Here is a 14,804-nt window from a genome sequence, read left to right as displayed (position 1 = left end):
AGCGCTGCTACGTGAGCAAGCAGTGGATGCACGCTTCCTTCTGCACAGTGATATTGATGGTAGGTGTAGTTTGGTGAAAAGTGGATTATCTTGAGTAACCAGATCATAATTTCTGGAAAGATACACTGAAGCTGAATTTTTGAAATGTATGTTTTAGCGCTTTGAGCACAACAAGCTGAGTGCCATTTAGTTCCATTATGTTGGAGAGAAGGCAGACACCTCTACACCTGATATCTCTAATGCTCAGCAACTCACACCAAAACATTCAGGATTGATCAACAGCACAACAGGTGAGAGGAAAAATAACTATTTTTCATTCTGAGGTGAACTGGCCCTTTAAAAATTCCCATCAAGGGTCTATATAATAGATAAAATAAGATTTCAACTTTTTTTGTGATTATGTTAATTTGTTGTGCCAATTAATAGCTCAGAGGATTGACTTGAACATCCTGCTTTAATTTGTGTCTATACCCAATATCTCACCTGTCGATCGTAACTCTGCTCAGCCACCCCCTCTTCCTCCTCTGAAGTACGCCCCTGGTCCTCATCTGCTGACAGCCCAGCAGAGATAGAGTTCACTGGGAAAGGCTCTGTGTAGGCACTGTTGAGGGAGGAAAAGACACTATGAATACAGCAAAACAGCACTGGTACAAAGATATAAATATTTAATACTACAGCAGCATCTACACTATAGGACATGTTCAATAGCATTGCTTAAAGCATAAAGAAAGACCCTGAATCTTTTCAGTTGGGACACAAACTCCAAATAACACATTTACGGTAAATCTTTGCAGCAGAAAATTCTCAAAACACTAAGCAATAAGTCCCCTGTAAATATGCTGGTCCTTTTCCTGTGTGTGTCTCTGAACATTTCCACTCCCCATATGGAGTCCTCCAGTGGCCCACTGTAATCTCTTTCATCATTAGTTCATCCACAGATGGCTAGGTTGTGTTCGTACACTTGTAATCCTTTTGTGCGCTGCTGTACCTGAGGTGGGGCACGCTGTAGGTCATCTCACATGTAATCCCTTTAAATGCTACCTGTGGTAATTATTAATGTCCTCTGGCCCATTAAGACCCATTTCAGTGTGTTTGACCAAACTCACATCGCCAGGATGATAACTGGATAATTCCCAATTCTCAAAGCAGCTATATGGCAGCTAACAGATCTCACATAAAATGGAAAGGTTTCATTTTAAACCTGCTATGCAATATGTTTACTTTTCCTTAAGCAAATTTCCACCTCATATGCGCAGAATGATATATGCTAAAGCACTGAAGCATTCAAACCACAGACAGAGAAATGCACATAGTCCATATTCAAAAAACATTTCTAAATGAACTGTCAGGACCTCTGTGAAGTTGTGATGTCACAAATATACTATATAAAGGCAGAAACTATCACCACAGTCATTCTCCAGCTGCAATGACAGCACAGAGACACCAAGAGGGCAGATGTCAAAGACCCTGAAACACTGACCCATCAAAATAAACTAGGTTTTCTCAGGAGGGTGGCTTAAAAATTGAGTGTTTCAGATCGAGGGTGAATCAAGGTACATTCGGGCAGACACTATGAGAAAAAGAATGTGTTTTTTTTAACATTAGGGCATTTAAACATATCAAAGTAAAAACCGAAAATACAAGTATGACCCTGAAAAAGATCACTGTGTGGGACCTTTAAATGGACAAATGTCCTGACAGATGTTACAATCTGCAGCTGCAGTGGTCTGGCTATTAACCTATTCATCAATCAACAGAAAAATAATCTGCAACAATTTACTAATCAATTTAAGTCCTTTTTCAAGCAAAAATGCCAAACACTCTCTGGTTCCTGCTCTCAGTGATTACACTTTCTGTTCTTCTTTTTCTTATATGATGATAAACAAAATATAATTGAGCTTTGGCCTGTTGGGTGACAAAACAGACAATCTGAAGACGTCACTCTGGGCTTTGGGAAACTGTGATTGTGAGAAACTGTTCACCTTATTTCTGACATTTCAAAGATAATAATGAATGTTTGTCCTGATGTTTTCAAACAGCCCCTTGTGTGTGCATAAAGTACACGGCTATAAGAAGACCAAAGGTTAACAGAGTTACCCTCTGGACTTCATCTTCATTTAAACACACACACACACACACACACACACACACACACACACACACACACACACACACACACACACACACACACACACACACCGCTGTTGGGTGGGCTGAAGAAAGCACCTACAGTCCATTACTCATGTTTGACCTCAGAGCAGGCAGATCAACCTGCTGTGGGCTCCTGGCTGATGTTGGGAGAGAGAAAGAAAATGAGGGATGGATTTTCTTTCAAATTATTTTAAAGCTTTTATTTATTCTACGAGTGAGGGGAATTCCTTAATGTGTCCGACAGAAACTGGATTCTCACCTTCACCTTTTCAACCCTCGACCATCAACAGCACAACCTCTAAAAAAACACTGTTTGTGCTGTAATGGAGGATTGTGTCCAATTTATAATAATGTCTCCCTGACGAACCCTATAGAAAATTAAAAAGCATTACAACAAATAGCCCGGTTAGAGAAATAGGGACATTTTTCTTTAAATGACATCTCACTTTTCTTGGAGAGAAAACAAAAGGGGAAAGTGTGTTTTGCAGCCTGGGCCCTGAGGTTCTGGAACGATCTTGACAAAATCAGGTCTGCTGAGTCAATGATCTCTTTTAAATCCTTTCTTAGCATATACTTTTATCAGAGAGCCTTCCCTGATTTGACTTGAGCTTTAATTTCCTTTAAACTGTGTTTTGCTTCCACATCAAATTTTTAAACCTGTTTTCTTTTAAAACCTGTTGATTTCATGACTTGCCTGTGTTTCATAAAAGATTATTACTATTAAGACATAGAATGTTTAAAATTGATGTTATAATTTCTTCTTTACCAATGTAGCCCATCCCTCAAAATTCTAGCTTCAGTCAGCTTCATATTAAGTTTCCATATTTAAACCCATAAATATATGATATTGTAATACGGTAATATGTGAAGCCCATTAACAAGACCATTACGGCACTGCTATTATTCCAGCAGATTGCAATGCCTTTTACAACATGGAAAAGTTTAATCTACTGTGTTAGATTCAGAGGACAAAATGACTGTGGGAAAAGACCTGTACTTCACTAGTCTCCTGTGAATTTGATGATGCCTGAAATACATAATTCAATTGAGCTAAACACTGAGTGTTAAAATATATATTAGATGCAATCAGACAGGCCCTTTTCCGCCTGTCTGATGGTACTATTATAGGAAATAGCAGCAGCTGAATAGGTTCATTAGCCTGCCAAGTATAGATGATTGGGATACTGATGGGGGGAATCAAGAGACTCAGAGCTGTTTTAAATAGTTGGCTACTTTTAGTAATGATGATTATATGTAGCCTGTGGCTGTTGTGCTGTTGTGACAGTGTGTGACGAGGTGATTTGTGAAGGCGCTGGCGCTCTGACTGCTGCTGCTTCACCTGTGACATGGTGGAAGACAGCTCTAATAATAACTAGGGTTAGCCAGTATGTATCAGACCAATAAATTATAAGATGATAATGTAAAACTTATATTATTGTTACATTCCAAGAGTGAAATTACAGCTGATAAATAGCATTGATAATACAAAACCAGACTGCTATCATTGAATAAATAAGGGCAGCATCTAAACACCCCAATACAGCAGGTGGCAGTACACCTTTAACATGAATGAACGTTTAAGACAGAAGAGGAAGAAGCGCAGTACGCTGACTAGAAAGCCAAATGTGTTGTTGGTGGTATGAAGGTTTTTCACAGTTTCAGAGGGTGACAACATGGTTCCACTGAGGGTCTGATCCCCAACCGTTGACTCCTCACCAGATAGACAAACTTCCCACTGCTATTAAACAGGTAGGACCATTTCCAAAGCCGCTGTCCTCCCAGCAACAACAAGTTAATATCTGCCTGGTTAGCATGAGCTAACACCAAAAACAAAAAAGGCTAGACTCTTTCATGTTTTCAACATGTTGACATGTCTGTTTTTATTTCAATTATGTTGAAGCCTTACATTCTTAGGCAAACTGCTCTATGAAAATCAATGTGTGTTTTGGAATTTTTTTGTATATACTGTACTTTACTTGAAAAAATAAATAAACATTTGAATGGTCAGAAATGTTCTTTGTTTCTGGTACTTGTGTCAACAATAGTGATGTAATTTAGATATGGTCAGGTCAGGGCTATTGAACAATAAATCATCCATATTTGCTCACTACATCTTAGTGTCGTGTACTTTAAAATTCAGAATAAAACTTCTCAAAATCTATAAATAAGGGTCTTTATTCAAAGACTTGAGTTAATTAACAAATAAACTGGGGCATGTCACATTTGACAGACAGTAATATAACTTATAGGGGCTGATCCTTTTTCACACACCAATCAAAATAGATTGGATATAATAATAATTGGATTCAGTCTTCCTGATTTTTCACCATTCTCTAAAATCATCCGATTGTGGTACCATAATACCTTATTTGTTCTACAAACAGTACTCTGGATGTCCTTGTCCCAGGATGAGCTCAGAGCAACATAACCTGTCACAGGGATGTAAAGTATGTCATTAACTTAGCTGAGTCATACACAGATTAAGACAAGAAATAAAATAAAGAGTAGTGTGAGTAGTATATGTGAAAATATGTAATTGATAATGACATAGCTATACTGTACATTTCCCTCAGGTGTGCATATACTACAGGTTATAAACTTCTTTTAAAATGCACCAATATTATTATTTATCATCATTATTTTATCAGTTGTTTCCAGCTGATTTATCCTCAGTGCCACTGCACCAGGAGCACTTTGGGGAGTATGAAGTGGGAGGCATTCCTAACAAACTGCAGCAACAATAACAGCAGACTTGGCATTCCTGGCGGCACCACACCTCATCTTGTTGTTCAAGGGAGAGTCTGGGAACCTCCACCCCGCCACGGTGACCCCTTTCTCCCTCCCTTCATCCTATCTGTCCTCTCCTGTCTCCACCTCTCCTGCCTCCCGCCACAGCCCCGCCCTCGTCCCTGCATTTCCTGTAAACAGGCTGGTGGGAAGCTCCTAGGCTGGACGCTTCCTCCCCGGGGATGACCTGGCAATGACCTCAGGGCGCCTGGCACCAGGCTTGGCGAGCCAAATGACACGCCCTGTCCACCACCTCGCCACACAGCCACCACCCAGTACAACAATGTACTTAAGATGGCTCCCTCATCACTACTAACACTAACATAACAGTGGGTGGAGGGGCTGCTTTAGAGGCCATGGCAGGGCTTTGTCATCACTCTGAGGAGGTTCATGTTGAGCTGTTTGAAGTGAAAATGACACCAAAGGGTGAGCTGGAGATTACATTTTTGCATACATTTCACTACAGCTCTGTTTACAGTGTGCACAGGGAGATAAACACATCTGCATCACTGCTGTATGTCCACCTGGAACGGCTTTAAGTTCACATAAAGAACACTTAATGGGCTCTGAGTTGAGCACAATCACAAATCCTGAGGTTTCTTTGCTAAAATGTCCTTTTTCAACACTCATTTGTTGCTACAAGGCTACTTGGCAAGGACAGCTGTGCTGAGACCGCATTATCAGCACGAGCTTTGCCTTTGATAAAGCAGCTCTAAGCTGTAACTTGCATGCAAATATATACACACACACCTACAGACAAACACCTTGGTTAGGTTTGGGATGAATCATTAGTGTGCCTGTTCTTTCTTCACTGAACACTGTGGTAGCTTGCTAATGAACATGTCTCTTTGCTTAGTCTGAATGCTTGTGCTGAAGTACTGTCTAAATGGTACTATACATTAATCACACAAGTGGAAACAAGCCAAGCCCGTGGAACAGCAGCTTTGTGAGTTCTCCTTAAAATGCATGTCTGCTGCTATAGGCGCAGTCCCTTTGTAAGCAGTGCTCTGGGGCCATTCGGTCATTTTCCTCACCACAAAAATCCACTTTTTCCTCTGTGGGTCTAAAAAACATGTTGACTGTTGAATGTGCTCTCAATAAATCACTGCCATCATCAGCTGGGCAGCCTGGGATGGCGGCAATGTCAAGCTTTGAGCAGAAGTTTTGTGTGAGATGTACACACAAAGGCAAGACAAACACAAACACTGACTACACATGACTTGTATTGTGTACGCATGTATACACTTAAAGTCAAATAAACATAAAAAAGCCCAGTAATGGCACACCAAAGAGTGGCCCCAGCAACAGCAGCATCACTGTGGGGAATGCGGCGAAGGCGAGGTGACACGACTGATAGCTTCTGTGCATCATTGTGAGTGGTGTGGATCCTCCGCCACACAATGAGCCACATCGATAACATCACTGGGAGAAAAAGAGCTCTCACTGAGGGACCATTGTCTGAGAAATGGAAGGGTTTCAAATGTTGATGTATGTATGAAGTTTAAAGTACACTGTAAAAAAAACAGTGGAGATCATGGTATGGTGTCGACAGCTGCCAGAACGTCTGGAGGAGACGAGCTTTATGTGCGTGAAAAGTTATATGAATGATTTGAAATGCAATCAGAAGGCAAAATAAAAAGAAAGAAGATATCTGCAAAATTAAATGGTGAAATAAACAGCACTAAGCTGCACTTGAAATGTAAACAAAGGGCACCACAAGATATAAAAATAAATGCAGAAGCTTTTCCCTCTAAAGCCTTTTAAGAAGCTCTTGGTAATGGCCTGTCTCTTTGACTACACACAGGTCATCAAACATGACTATTTTATTAAGACTGGGGAAAGACTGTAGCCCATAGTGGCTAAAGCTGTGGCACAGGCCAGGGTAATCTGGTACAGTCTGACCGCGGTGATTCCTCACTCTATCACACACTGCAGTAAATCCTGCGGCCCCTTAAGGGTCCAATGAAGGAGAAGCACTCTGGAGAGAGCTACTTTAATAAAAGCTCTCCTAAACTTAACAATAAGTGTCAGGTACAGGAGAGCAATTACACCAGAGCGGCTCTTGCTCCCTTTCTCCTGTTCTCACCTCCCCTCCCCCTCCTCTATATGACTTTATTGCTTTACTCTTTGTATTTTTACTCTTCTGCACCTTCTACTAACACATCCCCTCCCTTTGCTCTCTCACCTCTTTTCCTCATCCTTCTCCACCTGCTAGTGTGAAAGGCACTCCCCCACATTTTTTACACTTTTAATTGCAGGCCGTAATGACTTTCTCTACTGTGAGTAACCTGCAGCTCAGCACGCCACCCGTTTGCCATTACCTGTTTTAGTACTTCAGACTTGCACAGGAAGCAGCACCACCAGATGTGACCTCTAAATCCACCAAATGAAAAACTGGAGTAAGCTCTCCCACAAGCATTGTCCATCTTCCCAAAGCCAGCGATGCCTGACACAGCAGGCTGCTCATCTCTCTCTGAACTCTTTCTTACAAGAGGGAGATCCGATTCTACTCAGCCAGGTGCCCTCCACTCATCTGAGGAATATCTGTCAGCTGTTCACAGGTCAAGATTGCCCCTCTGAGTGGCCAGGTCCAGACCAACAACTTGACTGACTACTTCAAGAGTGATTCCAGAGATGAACATGCTCGCCTGTTCAGCAGACTACAAAGTTAACATGCAGGATATGCTTAGTTTCTACAGTGTAATCCTGGCAGGAAGATTATTGGTAACACCATATTCAGTCATAAATAAAAGGACATTTTTGGGTAATTTTGTTGAAGATGTCTAATCTGAGGCTGTGATTTTGGACTATGGATGCTCTCAGTATTGACTTTTCCTGCAGATTTATTGTTTTATCAATAAAATGTAAGGAAAAAAGTTTTTAAAAAATGCAGGCTGTTCTAATGCACCGCTCATACATATAGATTACCTTTGAAAAGTAATGCACCACAATTCCTATGTAAAACATTACTATCAGTCAGTAAAGAAAGAAGGCCAAAAGTTCACACAAGAAGGCAGGTTTGGGCTTTGGATGTGTCAAACATCACAGGACTTTCTACCAGCAGACCATCGTTTGGGACTGTGTGAAACCAAGGGAACTTTGAGTTATTTTAAGGTACGTCATCACCATGTGTCTTTTCCTAAACCTAACCTAGTACCTTTACTAGCTTAAACCTAACCAATGTAACTTATAACACCAAAACAGCATGTTTACCCTAAACCTAACCTACGTGACTTTGCGTGGAGTACCAAAAATTTATGTGAAGCTGCCATGCGTTGGGCGCTGATTTGTTGTATATTATGCTATTGTTGTACTGTTGTATGTAAATTTTTGTAAGAAAACCCCATTTGAACCCTTGTGTAAGGATGCACTGGACAATAGCTATCCCAGTTTACTGCATTCAAATAGCTTCTTATGTCCAACACTCCAAACCCCAATATGTTCAATTTACAATGATAGAAAACCAGCAAATATTCATAGTTGAGGACTTAGAACCAGTAACATTTGGCACATTTGTTTCAAAATGGTTTTAATCAAGTAATCTATAATTTGACTGTTTGTGCAAACCCTAATCACAGTCATGGATGGTGCTGATGAATATGTGAAACAAAATAAGTGAAAGGGTCAGTACAGCCAAGTTTGATGTATCCATCAACTCACGTAATTTTAGCCTATAAAAGTCTTTTTGGTTCACCTAGGCAACAGAATTTTAGAGAAAGGTACATCAAAACCTGGGCAAATAAATATAAGAGTTTGTTTGGATAGATAACCATGACAGATGAGGTAAAACATGTAAGATAAGTGTTTAATGTTCAGTGTGTTTTTGTAACTGTCATAATCAACCCTTTCAGGTTTACTTGAGATGATACAAAACCACTGAATCAAAATTTACAATAGGCCTACCTTTCAGGGTCTTCTTTTGATGTCTGGTTGATGCTGTCAATCCCAGGGAAACTGTTCATATCCACATAACCATCATTCTCATTGCAGGCCACTGTAGTGCGATTTGGGTCCTCAAAAAACTCAGTCACAGTGTGAGATCTGGTGGGTCTCCCTGGTATCTGAATGTTCTCATAGTCTGAACTCATGGCTGGGATATTTTCATAGTCTGAGGTGTCTGCACTGGGGAAAGAGATGGAGCGGGGTTTGGTCAAGGGCAGTGGCATGGCGGAGCGCCGAGAACGCTCCTCAAAGGACTCCACTCTGGAGACACCCCTGCCATAAGCTTTAGGGTCACCTTTCCTCCTATGGTGGTCATTGTAGAGGACAAAGGAGGATGGCAGGTCTGAAGGACGCTGCTGGGTGTTAACAATGTGGGACTGAAGCTGAGGAGAGCTGCTAGTGCTTCTACGATCAAGCTCTATGACTCTTGCTGGGCCGTGGTGGCTGGACTCAGAGGAAGAACGAGAAGAGCGGACACTTCCATCACTGAAACCCTTTGAATCTGTCTTCCTCTTGAACTTCAGTGCCAGGAAGCGCTTAAAGGAGGACTTCTTCTTCTTAGCTATGTCATTGGGTTCGTGCTGGATCAGGAGGGATGGGGAACTCTTGGTGACTGGTCTTTTAGTGATGTATGCCAGCTCAAAGGGTGGCGGGATGTCCACTAGAGAGGTTGGTGTAGAAACACCACTGGATGATTGATGGCTACGCTGGGAGAAGCTTCCAGAAGAGGTTATGACACATGGGAGTGACAAGGTATCATCTTTCCTCTTCATCCTGAAATCATCCTTCAGAGATTGGCTGATCTCTGTGGGAGTGGTCAAGGTTAATTCTGGACCTTCTGCAGATCGGGAATAAAACAAGAAGCGGCGAGACTTCATCGATGGGATCAAACAGTTGACTCCAGGCTGCTGTGAACGGCTAAGTGGTTCATTGTTTTTATCCAAGGCCACTGTGCAGTAGTCATGAGTCTGATACTCTGTCCCTGTCTCCTCAGGTACAGTTTCTGGGACATAGCCTGGAACTTTACCAGAGTAAGAGCGCGATCGTGTGACAATAGTCTTCCTATCAAGGGTCACAAAGTTCTCCCCTTCTGAGTCGAATCCTGCCTCTTCGTATATATGCTCTTCACTGTCTGAGTCTGTGTCCTCATAGTAAGGCACAATATGGCAGTCCAGTTCCTCAATGTCTTCTTCGAAGGCCTCAGTGGTGTGGGCGAACACCACCCTGTTGGTGAGCTCTGGAGTGCGTCCTACGTCTAGGTCTGCTGGCACTGTGATGTTACACAACCTGAGGCGAGGCTGGCAGCTTGATCGCTGGCTGAGGAACGCCTGTTCTCGCTTAGCCGTTCTTTCTTTCGCACTTTTTCCTTTGATGTGTTTCTTTTCCATTTCCTCCTCTTCTTCATCATCATCACCTATCTCAACATAATCCTCCGATGAGACACACTCGGTCTGTTCCAAGTTATCTGCTTGAGGGCAGAGTGAATCGTCAATGTCTGCATACTCATCTGCTGACTCACTGTCCTTTGCTTTGTCTTTGTGCTGATTCAACTGCTTGGTGTCCTCCTCAATCTTATCCTCCAGCTTGTCCACATCATCCGATGACACATAATAAGGTTCTTGGTTAGAAGCACCTGCCGTCTGCAGTTCATTTGAAGGTTTGTCATCAGTATCATCCTGACTCCACTCTGGGTCAGCAGTGTCAGTCATATCTGGCGGAACAGCTTCAATGACAGAGTAAGGCCCAAACACATCCTCAGTGCTGGATGTGAATCGAAAACAGCCAGAGAGGTCCTTGGTAGCCCGTTCTGGTTGCCATACCCCTGTTTCCCCTGTTTCTGCTGTATCACATGACTCACATGTATCGCTGGCATCATCTGTGGGGCCAATCACATCGTAGGTATATTCCTCGGTTACAGTTGGAAGCACGCTGAAACCAAAAGCACATCCTCCAGCTTCCAGCTCCGACTCATCTGTGTGTAAATCACAGTGCAAACATTCCTCACTGTCCACTTCATTACATCCAGTATCATTATCCTCATCACCCTGACTGAGTGATTGTGTTTGATCAAGATTTTGTTCCTCTACGTGTTCGTCTGAGTGTCTTGTAGGGCCACAAACGATTTCCCTTTTTTCACCTAAACTCTGTTCCTCCTCTTCTCCTGTTTCACCGTCCAATTCAGCAGGTGTAAGCCAAGGTGTTGATGTGTTCTCATCATCTGTGTGACTGCCACCTTCAGGCTGGTTCAAGTCATTGTCAGTGTTTTCATCCTCAGTAGTGTCAACAGTAGAACAATCATCTGCTTTGACTGTGTCCTCAGAGCCAATGCTGTCACCATCATTATCTAATATGTCGACTTCTTCTTCAGTTTCCTCCACATTTTCTCCTTCTGCTATGTTCTCTTTGTCATTGTGTCCGTTGCCATTGTCATTAACTCCATCCTCTGCCTCACTTTTCTCCTCTTTGTCCTGATTCTCCTCAACCATATCTTGGAGATCTTCCGTCTCTCCATCAGAGTGAGCCAGATCTCCGTTACTCAGGCTCTGTGGGGTGCAGGGCTCCCCCTGTGCGTGAAGCTCATACAGGGGTCTGGGCTTTGGGGCGACAGGAGGCTTTGGACCACGGACAGGAGGACACGGTCTGGACATCAGCTTGGACTGCACTTTGATGGTCAGATGACTGCGGACCTTTGGTTGAGGGACTTGCAGGGGATTTTGAAAATCTGTGCAAAGAGAGTGAAAGTTAATTTTAAAAAAGTAAAAGCCACTTAATAATATTTTCATTTTTTCTCTAATATCTACTGCAAGCTTACACGTCAATAAATATGCGGGTCCTGTTTTGGCATCGAATGCTTAGAGGAAGTCAGATCCTGTACAATAGTCAGTGACATGCAGAATGCTGCAGGGGACATTATCAGCAGGAAAAACAACAGAGCCACAGAGTACTTAGAGCAGGAACAATAACATCTCCCTGTCTGGGAAATGACACATGCAGATTGGACGCTTACAGCAGAATCTGATTTAATAAATGATTGACTTTAAAGATGATTTTGTTATTTCTCTAAAAAATTCTTATCTGTAGAATATTGAAATAGATGATTAAGCTGTTTAAATCCGTAATCACAACATTCTAATTTTAACACTGTGTGTCTATGGCTTTTGAATTTAGACTTAACATTTGCTTTAATTCAAAAATACATATTTTCTCTCTTACTTGTTGCACTATTTATCAAACTAGACTGTTTTGGTGCAAGTTGCCAAGAGTTCAAGACATCGGCCATCTGCTCCAAAATCTACACATAAAAAAAACTCAACAGCAATGTCTCTTTCCAGAAATCATTACCTGTTTTTTTTTCTGTAAAACTACAAGGAGAAGGAAGCGTGCATATCCACTTAGCCACTAGCTAATGTTATAGCTCAGCACAGTAGGGCGTCATTAATGTTTTCATTTTGTGCTGCCATAAGTACGAGTTTCTCATCCTTTATTAGATGCATGCTTCCTTCTGCGTGGTCGGCAGGTGTAGTCTGGGATATTTAGTTCCCACATGAAACTGCTCACAACAAGGTGTGTGGATTATCTTAAATGGGTCATGATACCTGGGAGGAGATATTGCTGTTGAGTTTTTCCACTGTTATTTTTTTGGCTCTTTGAGCACCACAAGCTGAGTGGCATCTAGTTCCATTATATTCGAAAGAAGGCAAACATCTTTCCAGCCGATTTCTCCAAAACTCAACAAAACACACAAAAACACTCCTGGCTGATCAAAATCATTACAGGTAAGATGAAAAATATGAATTTCTGATTCCGGGGTGAACTGTCTCTATAAGTGAAGACATTAAAAAAAAAGTGAAGACATTAAACAGCACTGCTATCAAAATTTAAAATTGTCTTGAAACACACCCGTACTTAACAAAGCGTGTACACCCCTTGTCTCTTCCTGTTATTTAGTACCTGCCCTGACGCACATCCTATTATACCCTGTGTGCACTCTGGCTATCTCTGACTGTTTTCTCTCTCTCTCTCTCTGTCTGCGTGTCTCTCTCACTTTCAAGATATCAGTTTCTTTTTGAAGAAACTGCCTTTCATTGCCATATATTGCTTTCTGCCTGATATTGTGCATATCTTTTCTCCATTATAGTCATCACACTTTTTCTTTTAAAAATTCCAGGTTCACTGGGCTCCACCGCACCCACCCCCCTTGCCCCCTAATGCTCCTCCATGAACCTCTCTAGGAGTGCAGATTTTCACTACACAAATGGACTTCCTTCTCTTCATTCTTCCCCAATTCTCACGAAACACACTCACGCACACATATAGGAACACACATGTTTTTTGCTGAAAAGGTCCTTTGAGTGCACCAAAGAACAATAAAACGGGGAGAGAAAACAAGGGTCCCAGTCTGACAAAACACCCAACTGCAAACAACAGGATATGAATTATGCAACAAGAATTCAATTAAAACAAATGTTTGAAAAACAAAGGAAGAGATAGACACTGGGACCTTGGCTGTGCCAAGGATATGATTTCAGACTGTGTCCTCATCATGAAATGTCACCCAGTTAACAACCTGTCTAAAATCCAAAGTGAACAAGGCTGTAAATCCAAATGGAACATTACATACAAGATACAAATTTTAAACTTATTTCACTCAAATTCACAGACTTCAAATTCAAAAGACTGGTGACCTCCTACAGGATTGGCTCAGTCTACTATCACAGACATGGATTATAATCCTAGCTGTGACCCTAATACTATTCCTTTCCGTATAATGAATTCAACCCACTCTCAATTTAAATGGGAAAACTAGCATCATTATTTCCATTAAAATTACAGTAGCTGTGTGATAAAGCTATTGCTCTGTTTATATTTCATTTTAGCTGACTGAAGCAGTACAAAAAGGTGCACCAAGTTGCACTGGACATCAATTTGAATGCAGATGCAATTTGAAACAGGTGAAATGAGTTTTTAGAGTGAATCAACCGATTTCACTAATTATCACAGCCGCCATTATTTACACGCTCGCGCTGTCACCACTTTGCTTTCCTGTAAAACATGTAAAGTTTCTAGACTTTAAACGGAAATACAAGGCTTAACAACCAACCTGCGTTCATTGTCATCCACGGGAACCGACAGTTATCCTCATGTTTCCCCCCACAGCTGACCGCGTCCCTCGAAACGACGTGGAAACTTAATCCAAATGCAAACACATTGTGGTTAAATCAAGCGGAAAAACAAGAGTTGCGGAACATGTTATCTTTGTTTTTCTCCAGTCACTCGTAGAAAGACGGTCGTGTTGGCAGAGTGGCAGCTGAGCTTTCAGGTGGCGTGTATCTCCAGTGCTGATGCTACAGTAAACTGGTGCGCTCCTGTGTGGAGACGGGAGGTGCAGTTTGGCGCTTCCTGAGGCAGGACCAGCCTACAACAGCACGGCGCGCGGACACGGAGCGCGACTCAAACCCACTCGCTATGTTTCATTTTTGCATTGCACAGCATTATGCCTGGGCAATTTCACTTTCACATCTGGTCGTGTTTTGTTACAGGACACTGCCAATTGTTATCTAGTAACACTAAAAATTTGAGCGAGACCAAATCCATTCAACACGAGAGATTGGGTCCATAAATATGAGACTTTAAGACTCATTGTGCTGATTGGCAGCTTTAAATCTGCAGCTACTGTTTTTGCAGTAATTTTTTTTTTTCAGGTCACATCTGCCCATGGTTTGGTGCATGTCCCTTCACTGACTGATAGCAGTTGGAAAGTTAAGACCCACACAGTTATATGAGCTAACTGGAACATGTATAGAAAGGACTGTATACTACATATCAAATGCTTAGAAATCAAGCATTGATTCTTCTCAGTGTTTTCTCCAGCGTGTTTTGCTCGCGTATTATTTCCTTCACCAGAACAGTGCATAGAAAGGTTC

At 41.8% G+C, this 14,804-nt stretch overlaps 1 protein-coding gene across 2 annotated transcripts in view; it reads right to left on the bottom strand.

Annotated features, from left to right (window-relative positions):
- fgd5a (FYVE, RhoGEF and PH domain containing 5a) overlaps window positions 1–14,258 on the bottom strand; it is a 41,871-nt gene extending 27,613 nt beyond the window's left edge. For both annotated transcript variants that reach the window (XM_042502685.1, XM_042502694.1), the window contains exons 1-3: window positions 13,982–14,258; window positions 8,842–11,602; window positions 484–601 (exon numbers count right to left, since the gene is read on the bottom strand). In XM_042502685.1, the coding sequence (XP_042358619.1) occupies window positions 484–601; window positions 8,842–11,602; window positions 13,982–13,997 (2,895 nt within the window). In that variant the 5' untranslated portion in view covers window positions 13,998–14,258. The remainder of the gene's footprint in view (window positions 1–483; window positions 602–8,841; window positions 11,603–13,981) is intronic.
- Window positions 14,259–14,804: the final 546 nt, after the last annotated feature.

This window comes from Plectropomus leopardus, chromosome 2, assembly GCF_008729295.1.
Source record: "Plectropomus leopardus isolate mb chromosome 2, YSFRI_Pleo_2.0, whole genome shotgun sequence".
Classification (NCBI taxonomy): domain Eukaryota; kingdom Metazoa; phylum Chordata; class Actinopteri; order Perciformes; family Serranidae; genus Plectropomus; species Plectropomus leopardus.
Note: the sequence above shows the minus strand (reverse complement) of the source record. Positions and strands in the feature narration are given on the sequence as shown.